General features: G+C 36.6%; 1 protein-coding gene across 1 annotated transcript; it reads left to right on the top strand.

The window, feature by feature from the left end:
- The first annotated feature begins 702 nt into the window (after window positions 1-702).
- Window positions 703-17,598, top strand: LOC140452702 (uncharacterized). The gene is made up of 5 exons (XM_072547023.1): window positions 703-829; window positions 2,229-3,013; window positions 3,875-4,967; window positions 17,247-17,477; window positions 17,585-17,598. The coding sequence occupies exons 1-5, from the start codon at window positions 703-705 to the stop codon at window positions 17,596-17,598; spliced, it is 2,250 nt and encodes a 749-aa protein (XP_072403124.1).
- The last annotated feature ends 2,599 nt before the right edge of the window (window positions 17,599-20,197 follow it).

A 20,197-nucleotide genomic window follows, 5' to 3' on the forward strand; every position in this document is an offset into this window, starting at 1 on the left:
CATTTCGAATATTTCTATACAACCGCAAGGTTTTATAGTTTCACTTATTGTCTCATAAGGCATTGTGTATCCTAACCAGAGGAATAAATGTAAGAGACTTCTGAAGAGGTATCCAAAACGTTGAAGAAAAGAACTAGCATACTCCAGAGTGCTATTCTCTGCACACACACACAGATACAGAGAGCAACAATAAGGCATGTAAACAGACAAGCATCTTGATTTATACTAATTTCCAAAAATTGTTAATACAGTTATTTATACAAAATTCACAAAAACAGAATTATATACTGAAATATTTAAAATATAATAATATGTTAAAATAGTGCATTTGTTAGCAAACAGGATGAAGCCTCGTGATAACGCGGTACCGCATAATTCAAAACACGTAAACAAGTGTGATAACAAATTTTATTTTAATCATTGGAAAAACAAGTACACCGGAAAGAAAACCGCAGTTGCTACATTTTGTAAAATGTATGATGATATCAGCAACCACATTAACAAAATTCTAAATTGATAACAACGATTCGCTTACCGCAATATCTATTTATTGTATACCATAAAAGTTAGTTGAAGAAATAAAAATAAATATATAAATATGAGCATTTCTAGAACACAAGGTGTTGCTTATCAATGAAACGAATCAGTTGATGGTACCGTAGGCGCATTAGGTTGACGCAACTTGGGCTCGCGTGGGGCGATATGCTGCTCTGTTCTTTAAAAGACCGAGGAGCGCATACGGTGTCACAGTTCGCATCGCAAACATACAACAACAATAAGTTCGCAGTAGTCAATACGGTGTGCAGTGACTTACATATATCTGATAAAGGTAAGCGGTTTTTGTCTTTTGTATATTTCTATGTATTTATTATGTCCTTTTTATCATTGTATTTTATGAGAATTGTACATCTCTCTGTTCGTATTTCATGCAGTATTTTATGAAAAATGTATATTTCTATGTATTTATTATGCCCTTTTTATCATTGTATTTTATGTGAATTGTACATCTCTCTGGTCGTATTGCATGCAGTATTTTATAAAAAATGTATACTGTTTTTGTATTTATTATGTCCTTTTTATCTATTTGGGTGTTGTAAAACATTTCACGTCTGCTATTTTTTATAAGAAGTATTCTCCGCTGTTCGTAGTTCGATTTCTTGTAGTATATGGTTCTTCTCTATTGCCGAGTATGTAATGCATCTCTCCATTCACGTTAAGCGGAAAAACTATAGTTTGTTCTATTGTTGTTGTAGATGGATCTATCAAAACTAAATAATTCATCCTTGGTTGCAGAACGTAAGTCAATAAAAAAACTTAAAGATCTGCAAATTGGAGAAAAATTTACCATTCACAGTGCAAAGGTGGTAACAACACAATTTGGGGATACAGTTCTGCTGGATTTGGGCGCTGAAGTTGTTTTCTTACCACAGCGGGTAACCAAAGCCTACCAAGCAGCAATAACGGACCTCAACAGCGGAAACTATTCGCTGATATACGAAGGGGAAGTTGATATTGGAAAAAGCAGACTCCTAGCATCCTTTAAGATAGTTGAATAAGGTAAGTGATTTTTTCTTATTGTTTGTTTGTGTGAGTAGCCATGCATATAAAACAAGTGATTAAACAGTCTGATGATTTGATGCACATTATTAAAAAGCTTAGTAAAATAATTTTCGATAAATTCACTGAAAGAGATCGTAAAGTTTGGACAAGACGGTTAAATAGTCAAATGTTTAGATGTAGTAAAGTAATTAAAAACAGTAAACTATCCGTAGGAACAGTTAGAAAATTGCAAACTTACATAGGACATTTTAAGCATTTTAGGCAAATTATTTTAAATTTCAATAATAAGTACTTTGGGTTGGGGCTTAATTCAAAATTACGCAATTTTAACCCAAGAGTTAAATGGGAAAATGTCATTTCGTGTTTTGCTAGTCGAATTAAAACTGGAGTTATAGTTAATTTAGTGCATAAGGACTTAACACAGTTCCTAAATGATTGTTATATTATTTTTAGTAGAAAAATTAAAATTATTTTAAAAACAAATAGAATTCTTAAAGTCAATACTACATTTTGCGGCGAATTCATTAAAAAATCAAGTGATACCGAAAGTTTAGATTTAAAATATTTTAACACTAAAAATGCTATTATAGACACATCGACCGATTTACATCTTTGGTTTAGTGAAAATGTTAGGGATAAAATTTTTACAAAGCTGTCTGAATTTGCAGAAAAAGATTCGGGTGCTGCTCTGTCTAAAGTAATCTCATTAGAAGTTAATATTAATAAAGTAGAAATAGGAAATGGTTCATCGTTCATTGACTTGCCAATAGAGATTCAGAAAAAACGAGCGTGCATTAATGTGCATAACGTTGATCAGGCATGCTTTTATTGGTCAATAGTTAGCGCTCTGTATCCTGTTAACAAAAATGCTGGACGAGTTTCGAAATATCCATATTATTCTACTGTTTTGCAAACGGATAAATTAGAAAGCCCAATGCAATTAAACCAAATTTCAAAATTCGAAAAATTAAACGCCATATCAGTTAATGTTTTTGTCTTAGAATTAAATGTAGTTAAGGACAAACAATTTTACGAAGTAGTACCTGCCAGACTGACACCGCAAAAGATGGAAAAGCATGTTAATTTGCTGCTAGTACAAGATAAATATTTTCCAAAATTAAACGATTACGATGTTCTTCCAGAAGATGACGATCAGACTGAAATACGCCTTCATTATTGTTGGATTAAAGATTTGGGAAAATTAGTAAAATCGCAATTAAACAAAGACACACGTAAAAAATATATATGTGATAGATGTTTGAACTATTTTAGCAGTGAAAGCAAACTAGCAGAGCACGAAGAAATGTGTTCAGATGTGAATAAATGCAGAATGACTGTTCCCAAATATGATCATGTGGCTTTTCGCAATTTTACATACAAACAAACAACTCCGTTTATAGTTTATGCTGATTTTGAATGCCAATTACATAATTTTACAGATTCCAATGTCACAGTGAGTAAAACAGCAAAATATCAGAAACATGTACCTTTTAGTGCAGGTTATTATTTGAAATGTGCTTACGATGATAGTTTATCTTATTTTAATAGCTATAGAGGTGAAAATTGCATGGAGTGGTTCGCAAAAGAAATGGCCGAAATTTCCACATTTGTAAATTCCAAAATAAAGACAATTGTACCTATGGTCGAAAAGCCCAACACAAATATGGCAACTTTGTGCCATATTTGTGGCAAACGCTTTTTGGCTACAGATACAATTGTTGTAGATCACGATCATTTTACGGGACAAGTACGAGGATTTGCGCACCAAGCATGTAATTTGAACTTTAAAAAATTGTTTGTCGTCCCAATCGTATTTCATAATTTTAGTGGCTACGACTCGCATTTTATGATTATAGATCTTTGCAAGCATGGGCACTTGAGCTTACTTCCCATTAATAAAGAAAAATATATTTCATTTACATTACAATCTGACGAACATCAAATTAAATTACGATTTATTGATTCACTTAGATTTATGGGAGCTTCACTCGATGAATTGGCATCTCTTTTAGATATATCAGAAAAGAAGATTTTAAAACGAGAATTTAGTCAATTAGATAATGATACATTTAATTTGTTAACTTGTAAAGGAGTATTTTGTTACGATTATATTGATAGTTTGGAAAAATTGGATGAAACTTCTTTACCCACAATTAACCATTTTTATAATAAGTTAAATAATGAATACATTAGTGAAGAGAAGTATGCTCATGCGCAAAATGTTTGGCAGAAATTTAATTGTAAAAATTTGGGGGAATACAGCGATTTGTATTTAAAAACAGATATTCTGCTGTTGGCTGATGTGTTTGAGCAGTTTCGACAAAAATGTCGAGACACATATAAATTAGATCCAGCATGGTATTATACTATGCCAGGATACACTTGGGATTGTATGCTCAAATATACACAATGTAAATTAGAATTGCTAAAAGATGTGGATATGATCTTGTTTATGGAAAAAGCCATAAGAGGTGGGATATCTGTTTGTAGCAACAGATATTCGGAGGCCAACAACAAATACATTTCGTCGTATGATCCCACACGGCCCTCTAAGTACATCCTCTATTTAGATGTAAACAATCTGTATGGCTGGGCCATGAGTGAAGCTTTACCAATAGGAGGATTCAAGTGGATCGAAGACGTAACCAAATTTGGTGTTGGTAATCTTCCCGAAGGCCATATAGATATTATGTCAATACAGGATGATGCAAAGGAGGGCTATTTTTTCCAAGTTGACTTGGAGTATCCACGCGAATTACACGACAAACATAAAGATTTTCCATTTGCTGCCGAACACCGCATTCCGCCCGGTTCAAAATTACCAAAGTTAATACCAACCTTATATCCCAAAACAAAATATATTATGCATTATAGAAATCTTAAACAGGCATTAGCCAACGGGTTAATTTTAACAAAGATACATAAAGTTTTAAAATTTAATCAATCTGCGTGGCTGCGACCGTACATTAACTTGAATACTCAACTTAGAGCTAAAGCAACAAGTAGCTTCGAGAAAAATCTTTACAAGCTAATGAATAATGCGGTGTTCGGAAAGACTTTACAGAATCAAAGACGTCATCGTATTGTAAAATTATGTAAAAAGTGGCATGGAAGGTACGGAGCCAAAAATTTGATTGCGAGTAGTCGATTTCACAGTCGTACGATCTTTAGCGAAAATTTGGTAGCTATCGAACTTAAGAAATCAGAAGTATGCTTTAATAAACCCCTGTATATAGGCGCAGCAATCCTCGATATATCCAAATTATGTATGTATGATTTTCACTACAACTTTATGCTTCCAACGATGGGAGAGAAAAACTGTTCATTGCTGTACATGGATACAGATAGCTTTATTTATGAATTGCAATGTTCAGATGCATATAGAGAGGTTTTAAAGGCGCATCCAAGTAAATTCGATACCTCAGACTATGCTGAAAACAACCCATACGAAATAGAAAGGTTAAATAAAAAAATCCCCGGATTAATGAAGGATGAGGCAAATGAGAAAATAATTACACATTTTATTGGATTACGATCAAAAATGTACACATTTAAACTGCAAATAACTGACGAGGAGAGGGAAAAAGAGAGACAGCGTCTAGAAAGAAAACAACTAAACAAAGAGAGAATTGAATGTGACATAGGAAATTTGGGAATAACGAAAAAAGCAAAAGGAGTGAAATATAACGTCGTTCGAAATAAAATTACGTACGAAGACTATGAAAAATGTCTTAAAGAATTCAAAATTCAAACCGCGAGCCAAAGATGTATTCGGTCGTACCAACACTCAGTATTCAGCATCGAGCAATCCAAAACGGCTCTAAGTCCTTATGACGATAAGAGGTACTTAATACCAAAATCATTTAATACGCTTCCGTGGGGACATTATCTTGTTGAATAACATGTATTTGTTGTTGCAGAAAAACAGATAATTGGTGTCAAAATTCGTTTGATCATGTCTTGTTTGATACTACCTGGACCGTTCAATGTACATGCTCTTTGCATACATAATTATCTTCTTTTAGTATATGGCTACTCATAAGAACAAAAAGAGAAAAGGTCACTTATCGCAAAGTTTTTGTAAATTGTAGTTTTGTAAATATAAAAAATAGTATTAATTTTATAATGTAAGTTTTAATAATAATAAATTTGTGTAATCTTACATTTTTTGGTTTTATTTATGTTAGATTACAAATAAAAGACAACATTTTTATATTAATATTATTTATTCAGTTAAATCATTTACAACTTTAATTTTATAATAATATACAAATTCCTTTAAAGCTAAACTTAACAAAGTGTTTGGACAAATATTGCAATATGCTGCGAAGGCTTCAACTGGTCCATGTAAAGAGTCTATAGCACCAAAATTGTTCTTGATGAAAGTTGAAATGTTTATATAGTATTCGTGAAATTGTAAACTCTTTAACAGCACCACTCTATGCGACATCATGCTCTGGTCTGCTTCTATAATTTGGTTGACGTCATCTTCCCACAAATAAAATGCGGCTCCAAATTTCTCGATTGTTAGCAACTTTACATTTTCCATCACCAATTGTCTTAGTTTGCAAAAATCACCACACATAAATTCGATGGGATCATACTCATCCGCATAAGTCGGTAGATCTGCTTGGAAAAAATCACTCATTTTTTCTTTAAACCACTCAATTATGGCTTCCCACTCGAATGTGCTTAAACTGATTCTTTTAAAATTACCATGTTTACACAGAATGATGGATGGTGAAAAATCTCGAGCTGGAGATAGACCAATTTTTATATGGAGAGAGCTCATTGGATATGTAGTTTCCAATAAACAATATACTTCATTTGTGGCTGCTGCTTCAAATTTTGCCAATACTCGATCTAATTCGGCGCCAGGACTAGGTGGTTGACCATCTTCATCGTAGTCAAATTCTATACTAAATTCACTGCTATCATCATCGAAATTAACAGGCTGACTGTCATAACCACTATCTTGAGAGCTCATCATCATCTTCTTGTTTCGAATACCGTTGACGAAATGGGTGTAAACTGAACATCGTAGTTTGTCTTAAATTTATACTTTTGTCATTCCCCACTCCTTGTGGTTAATTGTAAGCCTTTTTTAGAAAAGTGTATGTCTACGCGGCGAATCGAAATATAGATCCTCAAACTATATTCGATTTATTTATCCAGCTGTTGTGTTTGCTATCCATTCCTAACCATTTCACATACATCTTATTGCCTTTTCGTCTGAGTACTTTTTCGACCAGGTATATGTCAGGGCTTGATGTTTTCTGCAATTCTTCTTCGTAAAAAGCGCCACTAATCGGCGCACCTTGCATGTCTTCGAGCAAATACGTTATAGGATTTGTTATCTTAACTTGTACAATTTTAAATAATTCAGTAGTCCAATTGGGCGTGTATGCCTTTTCGAAGAAATGTTTTGCCTTTGATACCCGTACAATGTCGCCAACTTTAAACTTTCGTGGACCGGCAATCTTTAAATGAGTATAACTTTTGTTTAAAATGGCTTTTTCGTTGGATTTGTTAACCTGAGACGGTTTGTATCCTATTTTACTGTGTTTTGTGTTGTTGTATTCCTCGGTGATTATGGGTAGAGCATCTAACCATTTGTACGATCCATGTAAACTGAAATACTTGTACAACTTTGCTTTCAACGTTCTAATAACTCTTTCGCAAATAGCAGCTTTTTTGATCGTGTAGGTGCTGTAATGATTAATTTCATGGTTTTTCATTAAATTTTGAAATTTTCTGTTGTAAAATTCGGTTCCCTGATCAGATTGTAAGTTTTTTGGGACTCGTCGAGTATGAGCGAGAATATCCGAAAATGCCCGAGTAATTTCCTCACCAGTCTTCGTTTTTAGAGGACGTGTCCACACACATTTTGAAAAACAATCAATTACAACTAGTATTAGTTTGTAATTTTTATTTTGATGTGCATAAGGACGCATTTCAGCCAAATCCATTTGCCACAAGTCATCGATTCCTTTGATTATTGTTCGACGACGAGGATAGTTTTTTCGTGCTGGTTTATGCAATTCGTTCACCACCTCTTTCTTTTCTTTAGACATTATTTTTTCATCACACCTTCCACTACCTTAAGACGTTTGTCTATATCCCATGAATGAACGCTATCTACTATGCTTTTTAATGATTGTTCCACTTGTTTTATCCTCTGTTCCAGCTTTATATCGTACATCGTATGCTTTGCAACTGTTTCTGCAGCCGATTTTAGATTGTTCTCCATATCCTTTTTCAGTGTATTCAAATCATCTTGGATTATTTTTTTCAACATATTTATACTGTTCTTCGCATCATTTTTTAGTGTATTCTGACCATCTTTGATTATTTTTTGTAACTTTTGCTCAAGAGAATCCTCTATATCCTTTTTCGTATTCAAATCATCTTGGATTATTTTTTTTTCAACATATTTATACTGTTGTCCGTATCACTTTTTAGTGTATTCAGACCATCTTTGATTATTTTTTGTACCTTTTGCTCGAGAGCAGATTTTAGATTGTTCTCCGTATCCTTCTTCAGTGTATTCAAATCATTTTGGATTAGTTTGTTCAACATATTTATATTGTTCTCCGTATCCTTTTTTAGAGTATTCAAATCATTTTTCATTATTTCCTGCCACTTTTGTTCGAGAAGGGGAAGTGCGGTGTTATGTATATCATCCAGTTCTTTTCCTAAATCACGTATATCATCTGCAAATAATTTTGTAGCAGTGTCTAGAGATTCCTCCATTTCCCTTTTAAATGTATTCAGGTCATCTTTGATTCTGGTCTCACACTCGAGAAGTGGAAGTGTGGTTTTACGCAACTCATTGATTTGTTTATCAACGTATTTTTTCGTTGCAGCATCGTCATTGTCTGATGGATCCTTGACATTGCAAATTTTCACATTTTCGGCATTAATATTTCCGTCAGACGTATGTGGAAATGTAACTCGTGCCACCTTTTGGGCATTACTACTACTACTGTTACGAGAGTGATGACCGAATTTGTCGACACTCATAGTGGAAATGATACTGACATTCCCAGTTACTCTATTATATTAGCTTCTTTTAGTTCATTGATGATTGCTACGATTTCGTTGTCGAGAGATGTGTTGCCGGCGTCTTTCGAAGCCACCAATAGTTTAAGACGTTCAACTAACTCATTTGGATCATCCCAATAAATATACTCCATGGGAGCAGTGTTGTATGTTAAACGAGAGTCATCCAATCCCGTTCCTTTGGCCGTAGATAAGGATGATCGTGTTGTTGTTTTCGTTCTGTGTTCGAGTTCTTTTTTGGATCGAGTTGCATGCTTTTTCATTGCTGCATCAGATGGTTTGAATAGAGGTTTAATAATAGAATGGTATTTTTCTCCACTAGAACCTTTAAGACGTCCTAAAGTATCCAGATGAATCTCTGTGTTTTTCAACAGTGTTTTATACTTTTGTAAATCCTCATCATTATACTGTTCAGAGTTGGCATAAAATAAAAGTTGATATAGACCTGGCGTACCACCTAACCTACGTTCTTCTAAATCACGTTCTCGAATTATTATTATGTCTCCATTGCGTTTGTCAAAGTTTATTCGACGTTTTCCCATTATCCAGCCACTAATAGAATCGTAAAATGGTCCATAGTTTTTATCAATTTTATCGTCTTTTATTAAATATTCTTTTATGTACTTGTGACTTATTGAAGGATATTGATCAATATATTCGTCTGTGGCATCCATCGGAATCTCGATTGGTTCTTGAATAATGTTTTCATTAGGTACCGCTAGATCAGGTGCATCAAGAAATACATCATCATCATCACTATTCTCCTCCTCCTCCTCTTCCTTTTTCACTTCTTCTTCTTTTTTAACTTGTTCAAACTTGTTAGTGATAGTATGATGTAACGTTTTTGATGATTGTGCAATATCTTTGAGAGGTTTCGAGAGTGGTTTAAACAGTTTATTTAGGGACTCATCTTGTTCTGTTCGACCTAATTTTAATGCCAAATATTTTTTGCGAATTGATCTAGCCAATTCGGCGACTTTCTTCTTGCGAAGCGCAATGGCAACCGTATCATCTGACATTGTGTTGACAACTAAACAATTATCTTACAATTTTATATATTTATCAAATCCTTTGCGATATCGGCCATTATTGAGAGCAAAATCTTTTATAATTACCAGAGTACCATACCTATCACACCAACATTCAGAACAAATTTTTTTAAATTCATCAAATGACATGTCTGGTGATACATGCTCATCAAATACATGCTTTAAATTTATCTCATCTTGCTTGAATAGTACAATCATGTTACAGTTGTCTCTAATTAACTGCTTCGGTATTTTTGAATATGTTTGGCATAAATAAGCGGCATCGATATCTTTATGCCTACCCATGGAATAATACTCGCGAATCTTTTGCTGACCATCGCATGCAACATCGTCAAATAAAAACACAGAGTGAGGTTTAGCTTCGCTGGGACTAATAATTTCTTCGTTGTCTTTAAATGGGTAATATCCTACATCTTTAACTTGCGCTATTACATCTTGCAGTAGTTGGTATTTCGGTTGAAAGAGGGATTTTGAATAAACATAGACATTTTTAAACTTGACGCCATTCGGATTGAATAGAAGAGATAGCATAACATTCGTTTTGCCGCACCCACTTGGACCGCAAATAATCGCTCTGAATGAATTCGGTAGCAATTTCGGTAGCGTTTACTGTTGGTTGTTTTTTGGACAATGTCCAAATTATCAATTGGTAGCGTCTGCTCTTGCTGAACGACCTTCATCATGTGGCAAGTGTAGTACATAAGTACGGTAATATATATTATAGATGTCACCACTTGCATGACATCAGTCCAATGTTGGTTGTTAAAGGAGGAGGTCTCGTGAACTCTCTAATTAATAAACTTCCAGTTGAACTACATATTCCTGGTTATCAGTATTGTGGACCCGGAACAAAACTAAAAAAACGTCTTGCACGTGGAGATCCAGGAATTAATCCATTAGACGCAGCTTGCAAACGACACGATATCGCTTATTCGCAGCATTCATCTCTCGAAGAACGTCACAAGGCCGATAAAGAATTGGAAGATAGAGCTTGGGAGCGCTTCAAGTCGAAAGACGCTAGCATTGGTGAAAAAAGTGCTGCTTTAATTGTAACTGGCGGAATGAAAACGAAAAGAAAGTTGGGGATGGGATGCTCTCGTCGTCGTGGAAGACGGGGACGTTACTCTTTCAATCGAGATGTTGTCTCAAAAATTGCAAAGTCCATGAAAAGGGGAGCATCGTTAACAGATACTGCTTTGACTGCTGTACGAATAGCAAAATCCATAATCAAAAGACTTGGCGGTCGTAAAGAAGTTGATATTCCACGAGTGCTACCACTAAAATCCGGAGGTTTTCTACCCCTCATACCTCTATTTGCGGGCCTTTCCGCTTTGGGGGCTTTAGCGGGGGGTGCAGCTGGGGTGGCGAAGACAGTAGTCGACGCTAAGAATGCTCAAAAGAAATTGGAGGAGGATATTCGCCATAACAGGGCAATGGAACACATCGGTTCGGGTCTGTACCTACGTAAGAAACCGAGCGGTGGATTCGGCTTATATTTGAAAAAAAACTTCCAATAAAGCTACCCAATCGTCCGCTATATGATGTGGAGATTGCACATTATGCGAAGATCCTTAAAATACCACATTTTCGAGGTGTTTTCATGAATGACGCTCTGCCTAGAGACGGTCCTCGACAACGAGAATGTGCAATAGTAAACTTGGATGTGTCCACACATAACGGAACACATTGGGTAGCATACAGAAAGATAAACAACAACGTAGAGTATTTCGATTCATTTGGTAATTTGAAGCCGACCAAAGAACTTGTTAAGTATCTGGGTGGTGCACGTGCCAACATTTCCTATAATAACCATCAGTATCAAACATACAATCAAATTATTTGTGGACATTTATGCTTAAAGTTTTTATATAATGGAGCCTACTAAAAGTACAGAACTGCTTATGGACCATATGTTTTACAAAAAATGTTTTACAGAATTCAGTGAAGAAGAACTAAAATACATACCGCTAGATTATATTACACGAACTGTACGACCTTACGAATTGTTAAACATATGGCATAAATTGCCTAAAGAATATCGAGGAGAATTTAACCTAAAGATACTACTTCCCTGCTTCGTACATTATAACAGACCGGATTGGAGGACTCACTGGGATGGCCCACCTAATTCTCAAGCTTCATGTTATTTTTGTAAACTTGCTTTGGAACAAATAAAACTATTAAAGTAAATATTGTTGTTTTTTTTTTTTTCTAATATAATAACCTATTAATACATTAACGTGAGTCAGTCATCATGTCGCAGTTGTTGAGAGTAGACAGCACCAATTACATATTCTCATTTCAACCTCCCACACCGATCGTGTTGGATCCGAACAAAGATTATGAGATAGCTCTTCGATTTTTCCATTCCTACAACAGTATACGAAACATTGAAAATACCAAGTTTTATTACTACAATGACAAAAACAAATTGCAACAATTTGATATCCCCGATGGATGTTATGAAATTGCCGATATTGAAGAATACATACAACAGAAATTGGGTGCTGATAATGTGCTTAAACCCGAAACGATATTTAGTCTAAAACCTAACCATAACACGTTGCAGTGTCAAATTTTCAGCAAATATAAGATTTCGTTTAAGCAACCTGACAGTCTTGGTACAGTATTGGGATTTTCTCCTGCACTACTAAATCCAGGACAGACGCATTCTTCAGATCGACCTGTTAGGATTATTAAAGTATCTAGCATACGCTTTGAATGCAACATTAGTACCGGAGCCTTCGATGGTAACAGACCTGCTCACACGATCTACGAATTTGTCATACAATCAAATCCTGGGTACGCAATTGACGAAACTCCACACAATTTGTTGTATTTACCTGTTGTACCGCAACGAGAAATTACCAATATCACAGTGTTGGCTGTCGATCAAGAAGGACGACCTGTAAACTTTAGAGGAGAACAGAGCACATTGGTGCTGGAACTTAGATCAAGAGGGAAATGGGATTATTAATAAGGCAATCTACTGCTCATAGTACACCATTAGTTGAGCAACCGTCTAAGCGGCAACATCTTACGTCTTCATCTAAGCGGCAACATCTTACGTTTGCAAACAAATTATTTTTGCAATCACTTGGTTTTAAACTGAAAACATGACAACTATGTATGGAAAACGATCACGTTCAAACAGCATAATGCCTCCAATATTTGATATTTATCGTAAGCCGATATTTGACGAGTCGATTCGAAAGGCCGAATACCGAACATATGCACCATTCATCAAATCATTCAATTGCAATGACATTGTGGAATTTAGCATCAATCAAGTCGACTCGTTCTTTGCAATGAGCGAAACCTTGTTATGTATTAAAGGATCGCTCGCAATTAACGGAACTGGTGACGTTAAACTAGCAAATAATGTTGGTGCTTTTCTTTTCGATTCGTGTACGTACAGCGAAAGCGCAAGGGAGATGGAAACAGTGCGGGATCCTGGTATCGTAAGCGCTGTACGTGCTATGACATGTTATACTCAAGAAGATTCCGGTCATATGGCAATGGCAGGCTGGAATTACCCTAGGGATCCAATTCTACACGCTGCTGATCATTCATTCAACATACAGATGCCTCTTAAGCATGTGTTCAACATTTTCAATGATTATCCTTTGATTACGTGTGGTCGTCAAACAATAAGACTAGTTCGAGCTCGAAACGACAACGATTGCATAATTGTCAAAGAAAAAACTCAAGGCCAAGTTACAACTGTTAAGATTAACATTACCAATATTGAGCTCAGAGTCAAGCACATATTTCCCAATGATGATATTAAATTGGAACTTATGAAATCCATTCAACAAGATCAACCTATAGTTATTCCGTTTAGAAAGTGGGAATTGCATGAATTACCAGCACTTACCAAAGGCGCTAGACGTGAAGTTTGGGCTGTAAAAACTAGCAATGCAGTGGAAAGACCCCGTTATGTCATTGTTTTCTTTCAAACCAACAAACGTGACAAGAATTCAGCTGATCCCACCTTATTTGACAATGTCGATATTCAAAGTATCAGATTATCTTTAAATGGAGAATATTGGCCAAACGAGAGAATGCAGTTGGATTTTAGCAAAACTGACTACAATGAGGCCTATTTCAACTATACCGAATTTTATCCTAGCTACATACATTCCCAACAAAAGCGACCTCTACTCGATTTCTCAGCTTTCAAGAATCACGCATTGTTTGTCATCGATTGTTCGAAACAAGAAGAAAGCATGAAAGCATCCACTGTTGACGTAAAACTCGATATTGAAGCGAATAATGGTTTTCCCGAAAATACCAAGGCTTATTGCATTATAATTCATGATTGTGTAATGGAGTACTTCCCTCTCACCGAAATTGTAAAAAGTCTAAATTAGATGCATAAATTGTCAGTAGTGAACGAGCAGTCATCATGAGAGTAGCATTCGTAGATATTCAGGGATTCGATGTGGACGGATGGTTTGTTCCCAAAGAACTTACCATTGAAATAGGTTTTAAACGAAGTCATTACATCTTTTTGCCTCAGAAACCATTTAATGCGCTAAGTAATGGGGATAAGAAGACTGCCTCATACGTGGAGAAAAAACTGCTTGGAATTCGATACTCTGATGGGCAAGTAGAATTGTCCAAAATCAATGAAATACTAGAAACCAAGTTGTTGTATGCAGCAGATTACATCTACGTTCGAGGAGAACAAAAAGCAGAATATTTGGATAAGAAACGTCACGTTTTTGGAGTTTTTCCCATTATTATTGATGTTTGCAAGTTTGATGGTACGCCTCGTGCTACTGGAAACGTTGGTCCTACTGCAAACCCATGTCATGCCGCTGGATTATTTTCATGTACCGAAAGAAATGTGGATCGTCTACGTCACTGGTTTGCCAATAACATAATACCATTGTAATTTTTGTATATGTATAAATAAATATATTAGAAATTAAACGTTTTTTTTTTATTTAAAACATCTTTATTGATTGAGTCTTATATTACATGAAGATTCAAATTTTCTTCTTACAATTTCAAAAATAATTTTTAAAATTAAGATAAATACAGATGCTAATATTACACAGGACATTGTAAAGACATTATCTATTTCACTTTTCATATACTCGCTGGTGTTATTGTTGTTGTTGCTGCTGACACCCGTGGTGTTGTTGTTGCTGACAAACATGGTATTGGTTGAATACGTCTTAATGGATATGTAGCTGGTGGCAGTTTTCTACAGGCCCAGGTGTCTTGCTGCTGCTGCTGCTGCTGTAGATTCAACTCTTCGGGTTTCCACGTTTTGTTGTCAAAATGCAGGTTATCTAATTGTCTTGTAATATGTTTAAAATCCTCATATGATTTAATGTCGATCTTTAACCGATCAAGTTTACTTTGAAATTCTATTACTCTATGTATGTACTCGATGGGATTCATATTACTACTAACTATGTCCTATGTAGAATGTCACATTTTATGTCAAGCAACATCTTGACTAACACATAACTGTCACGTTCTGCGTCGAATGTCACGTCTTGCGTTGAATGTCACATAACTGTCACGTTCTACGTCGAATGTCACGTGTCATTTCACGATCCACGTCGAATGTCACGTCATTTCACGTTCTGCGTCGAATGTCACGTCCTGCGTCGAATGTCACGTGACATTTCACGTTCTACGTCGAATGTCACGTCCTGCGTCGAATGTCACGTCTTGCGTTGAATGTCACGTCCTGCGTCGAATGTCACGTGACATTTCACGTTCCACGTCGAATGTCACGTCCTGCGTCGAATGTCACGTCCTGCGTCGAATGTCACGTGACATTTCACGTTCTACGTCGAATGTCACGTCCTGCGTCGAATGTCACGTGACATTTCACGTTCTACGTCAAATGTCACGTCCTGCGTCGAATGTCACGTGGCATTTCACGTTCTACGTCGAATGTCACGTCATTTCACGCGACATTTCACGTTCTGCGTCGAATGTCACGTTCTACGTCGGATGTCACGTTCTCTTAGGCACTGTACGGATAAGAAGAAGAAGAAGAATGTTCATACTGATCGTTGACATGGCTTCTGTGTCACCTACGCTTTCATTTTACACCTCATACGTCAAAATCATGCCAATAGCAACAAAGATACGTTCTAGCGCCCATTTGGCAATGCTGCCATCTTTGTTTTTTGTGTCCCCGTCTCCTCCCCGTTCCAACGAGCCCTCGTACGCCCCGATCGGACCAATAGAAACAAAGATATGACGTAATGACCTTTTGGCATGCTCCGATGCGCACGGCACATACTGCGTTCAACCCCATTTTTTATCCCCTTTTCAACGAGCCCTCGTACGTCATCCTACGTTAAGCCGTTTGGAACTTAAGACCGGGGGTTGCGATTTTAGGGGTTGCAATTTAGGGGATGAGCTCAGACATAGGTAGTCTATCTACTCAAGAAGTTCCATATTAGGGACAGTAACAGAGAAATTATTAGTAATTTCTGAAGAAAAGTAGATACAAGTTCCTCCTCCACGTCTATTACGAAAATCACCCCTATAAAGGAAATAATTATCAATGTTATTAAGAGAGTCAAGATCATTTGGTGTTAACCATGTTTCATTGATAAGAATTATTTGAGGATTTAGGTTTTAAATGTTGCATACAAATTCATTAAATTTGAAATTTAAAGTAGCTAGATTAGTATAGAAACAGAGCCAATTATGAAAACCTGAAATATTAGAATTAGTGACAAAAGTTTACAATTTTCGGGACACCTTGTATATATTTTATGGTTAAATTTTCCTCTCCATTCGATTTTCTCTGTTTCAGTTCCACTCGAAGTTCTTTTAGGCATTCTATTTGATTCGAAGTCTTATGGTCGATAATGGAACCGTTTTTTAAAGGAACGTATTGTAAAAGTTTCTTTTTGTTTTTCAACATATGTTTGGTTTCATGTTTATTTTGCATAATGACCTTTATCATCCTAGGGAAGCGATTGTTTGGTTTTCCAATCCTTAAAAATGTGATAGGAGTGGAGTTACACATTACAGTATCTAAAATATTTTTTAACAGGTTTACTGCGTTACCGGTTCCCTGGGACCGGTGTTCGTTATTATTAAAGTGCGGCATGTGAAAACTGCAAGCTTTTAAAAATTGAGAAAGGCATATCTTCGTTAATATTTGTTTGTTTTAAAGTTTTAAAGTCTTAAGATTCTAAACATTTCTCACAGAAAAAATGTACCGGGCTTTGGAGGCCGGTAACGCACAGAGATTACAATTTGTTACTCGGGTGCGAGACCGGTCCTGCGGGACCGGTGCATATTTATATATCTGCATGCTTGCGCAGTCAATCGACATTTAGTATTGTTTGTATTTCAATAGCAGGTGTGTTTACGTCCGTGTTTTACGTAGTTTTACTAGTCTAAAAATGTCATCTCGCGTTAAAAGATTTTGTTTTTAGCTCAAAGAGCTGATACAAACAAAAGAAAAACGGTAGAGTGTAACGAACCGAGTACTTCAATTAAAAATAAAAAATATGTAAAGTAAATTCCCAAGTATTGTAAATTCGTGCCAAAGTCCAACTGATTTAAGAGACCATGTGCTTGCAGAGTTGCCAAATAATGACAGTGAAAATGAACGGGACGATCCTTTTGATTCGGACGATTCTGTAATCGACAAAAGCTATGTTCTTTCTTCAGATGAATCGTACAGCGATATAAGTGAGAGTGATTTATTCGACGATGATAATAAGACAAAAATTGATAACGAAAAAATGTCAAAATCTGAAAATGATGATGAAAACGAGTGGCATGATATAGGTGAGAGTGACAATAAAACTGGTGAGTTGAATCAATATCAAGATATGCCTATATTAAGTTTTAACGTTAATGAAATAAAAAGTCCTATAGACGCTTACAAGTTATTTGTAACCGATGATCTTTTACAGAATATTGTTACTGAAACAAATAGAATTGCTCGGGAAATGTTGTTAAATATATATCGATTAAAATCACGTATACGTTACTGGGTTGACTGCGATATAGCCGAACTGAAACGTTTTTTTTTTTCAATATGTATAGTTATGGGATTAGTCGATGGTTCCGCAATAAGTTTATATTGGTCGAAAGATCCTATGTTCAGGAATGAATATCTTTTATTTTCCTGAAACTTTATGTTTTTTTTTTGTTTAATAACTAAGGACATAAATATTATTTAGTTTACGTGTTTTTTTGTTTTCAAATATCATTTATACTAATAAAATATTAAGAAGTTTTGATCTTTTGATCTAAATCTGTAAAAAATAGTAAGCTGTCTGGATATTTTAAAATATTGTTAACAGGAAACCTGATCAAAAAACGAATGACAATGGTAAGTTTTAAAATGTTTTTACTGTTAATAATTGATCTTAAAACTCGTATAATTTATATTATAAAACTGAAAAATGTAAAAACTAATTACGTCATTACCGGTCCCCGACGGTGGGTAACGCACCGTGTTCGCGTCAAGCCACTGGTCCTGGGGGACGAGTAACGCACTGTTCTTTGGTTGACATATTTTCGGAACGCAGTCAACCTGTTATTATTCCACCATCGTAACTTTTCTTTGTTTCTATGTCTCCTGTAATTTCTGGTACAAACCTAACAAAAATATTCTTTTTTTTTTCGCCTTTATAGAGGGGGGATCTGGAATCTTTCAAAGACATCTCAGTCTTTAGTATAGGATTCGTTCTTCGTACTCCCGGCGATAGTTCCCGAGGTACTTTAAAATGCTCTCTCGTTGCCGAGTCTACGCCAAACGCCTATAAGGAGGCTCCCTGTCTCGTTCCAGGTAGCGCGTAGAAGACACTCATCGCTCCTAGTTCGGCATCATTCCCAGATGGGCACTTCCTCCTTCTCCACAGTCTGACTCAGGCATTTTCTAACTCATACACTGTGACTCACTTTTCTAGCTTCACCTTTCAGCGTCATTCACTCTTACCTTTAGCGTTGGTCCAGCTGTCTTTCTTCCTCTTCCTTTTTCTTGATCACTGCACGAATATAGCTGTGTATGTTAGTTCAAACTAATTTATTTTCAATCATTCTCTTTATCGTTTCTCTCACTGTAACAAAATTCACACCTGTCTTTCATTCCATTTTCATAGGCATTTATCTGTATCAGCGTTTCCGATCCTATAGAGGTAGGCCCTAAAACACCCGTGTCCTGTGAGCACCTGCGTCAGGAAATAATCCAGTCTCCTGTGGCCGCAGTCCACCCAATCTCTTATGTTCGGTATCAGCATTTTCGTCCACTGTCCACATCCTCCGTGTTGTTCCATTCTTCTTGCCATCTTCCAACTGACCTTTCCTGTCTTCTCTCGGCCACAGTAAGGTTTGGGCCTCTTCTCTTATAAAGCTCTTTTCTTTCCACCGCCAAAACATGTAACGGAACACATCCAGTGATGGTCCATAAGCCTGCCGCGGACACATTCCTTCCATAATCTTATGGATTATCCCGGACAGATACTCCGCCACCACATTCATCAGGTAACCAGGACATTCTCTCTTCTCCATTGCCTTCATTACCTCGTTTCACTGCAACGTATTGAATGCATTGTTAACATCAAACAACAGCAGGGCCGCCCAGCGATGTTCATCCCCTCTGTTGCGCAGTGCTTCGAGTACACTCATGATTGCATCAATCGTGCTTTTCCCTTTACAAAAACCAAATTGCCTCCGAGATAAACCACCTGACCTCTCACTCATGACGTCTATGCGTACTCGTAGCATCCTTTCATACGGCTTACTGATGCATGGAAGAAGACAGATGGGGCGATACCTTTCCCTAGCTTTGGGAAGCAGTATTAACCTCGATGCCCTCCAAGGCTCAGGAAAGGTTTGTGCTTCCAGCAGTGCATTCATGTGTTCCAGAAGCCACGCAGGTTCTACCCGTCCTAGACCCTTCACCGCCTCAAGTGGTATATGATCTAGTCCGGGGGACCTACGAGTCTTCAGTGAACCCAATCCTTCGATAAGTTCATCCATGGTAAAGGGTACAGCCCGCTCCGCTTCTTCATCCGTCCATAAACCATGACATCTGCCGTTCGGAAAGAGCTGTCTTGTTACCTCAAGCTTCTTGACCATAGGCATTTCGTAAGGAGAATACTCATGGAACTTCTTCATGACGATCTTGTATCCCTGACCCCAGATGTCCTCATCCAGCTTTTCACACAATTCTTTCCAGTGCCTTCTTTTTCTGTACGGATTTCTGCTCTACCTCTTGCTCTTGTTAACCTTTTTGTCATTGCTATACATACATTTCTTAGGTCCTCGATGTCAGCATTTCACCAATATAGCATCCTGTTGACATCTTGGCGACCAATCTTGCTTCCTTCCATCGCTTCTTTAATGACTCTCTCCAGGCTTTCCACTGTCGGTGATTGACCCTGCATTATGCTCACTCTTCATTTCATTAGCTCCTCGTATACTTTCCAGTCATTCCCATCGCTGCATCTGCCCACCGACGTCCCGGATGCACGGAACGTGTTAGTGGTCCTCGTTCCAGTTATCGAGAATAAAATGTA

This window comes from Diabrotica undecimpunctata, chromosome 11, assembly GCF_040954645.1.
Source record: "Diabrotica undecimpunctata isolate CICGRU chromosome 11, icDiaUnde3, whole genome shotgun sequence".
In the NCBI taxonomy this organism is placed as follows: domain Eukaryota; kingdom Metazoa; phylum Arthropoda; class Insecta; order Coleoptera; family Chrysomelidae; genus Diabrotica; species Diabrotica undecimpunctata.

Excerpts from the sequence above, each read along its gene's own strand:
- LOC140452702 (XM_072547023.1), top strand. The coding sequence starts at position 703 with ATGCTGCTCTGTTCTTTAAAAGACCGAGGAGCGCATACGGTGTCACAG. Across the intron at positions 3,014-3,874 it reads TTACAGATTCCAATGTCACA|TTTCGACAAAAATGTCGAGA; the intron begins GTGAGTAAAACA and ends GTGTTTGAGCAG. Across the intron at positions 4,968-17,246 it reads GGTTTTAAAGGCGCATCCAA|AGTTGCCAAATAATGACAGT; the intron begins GTAAATTCGATA and ends ATGTGCTTGCAG.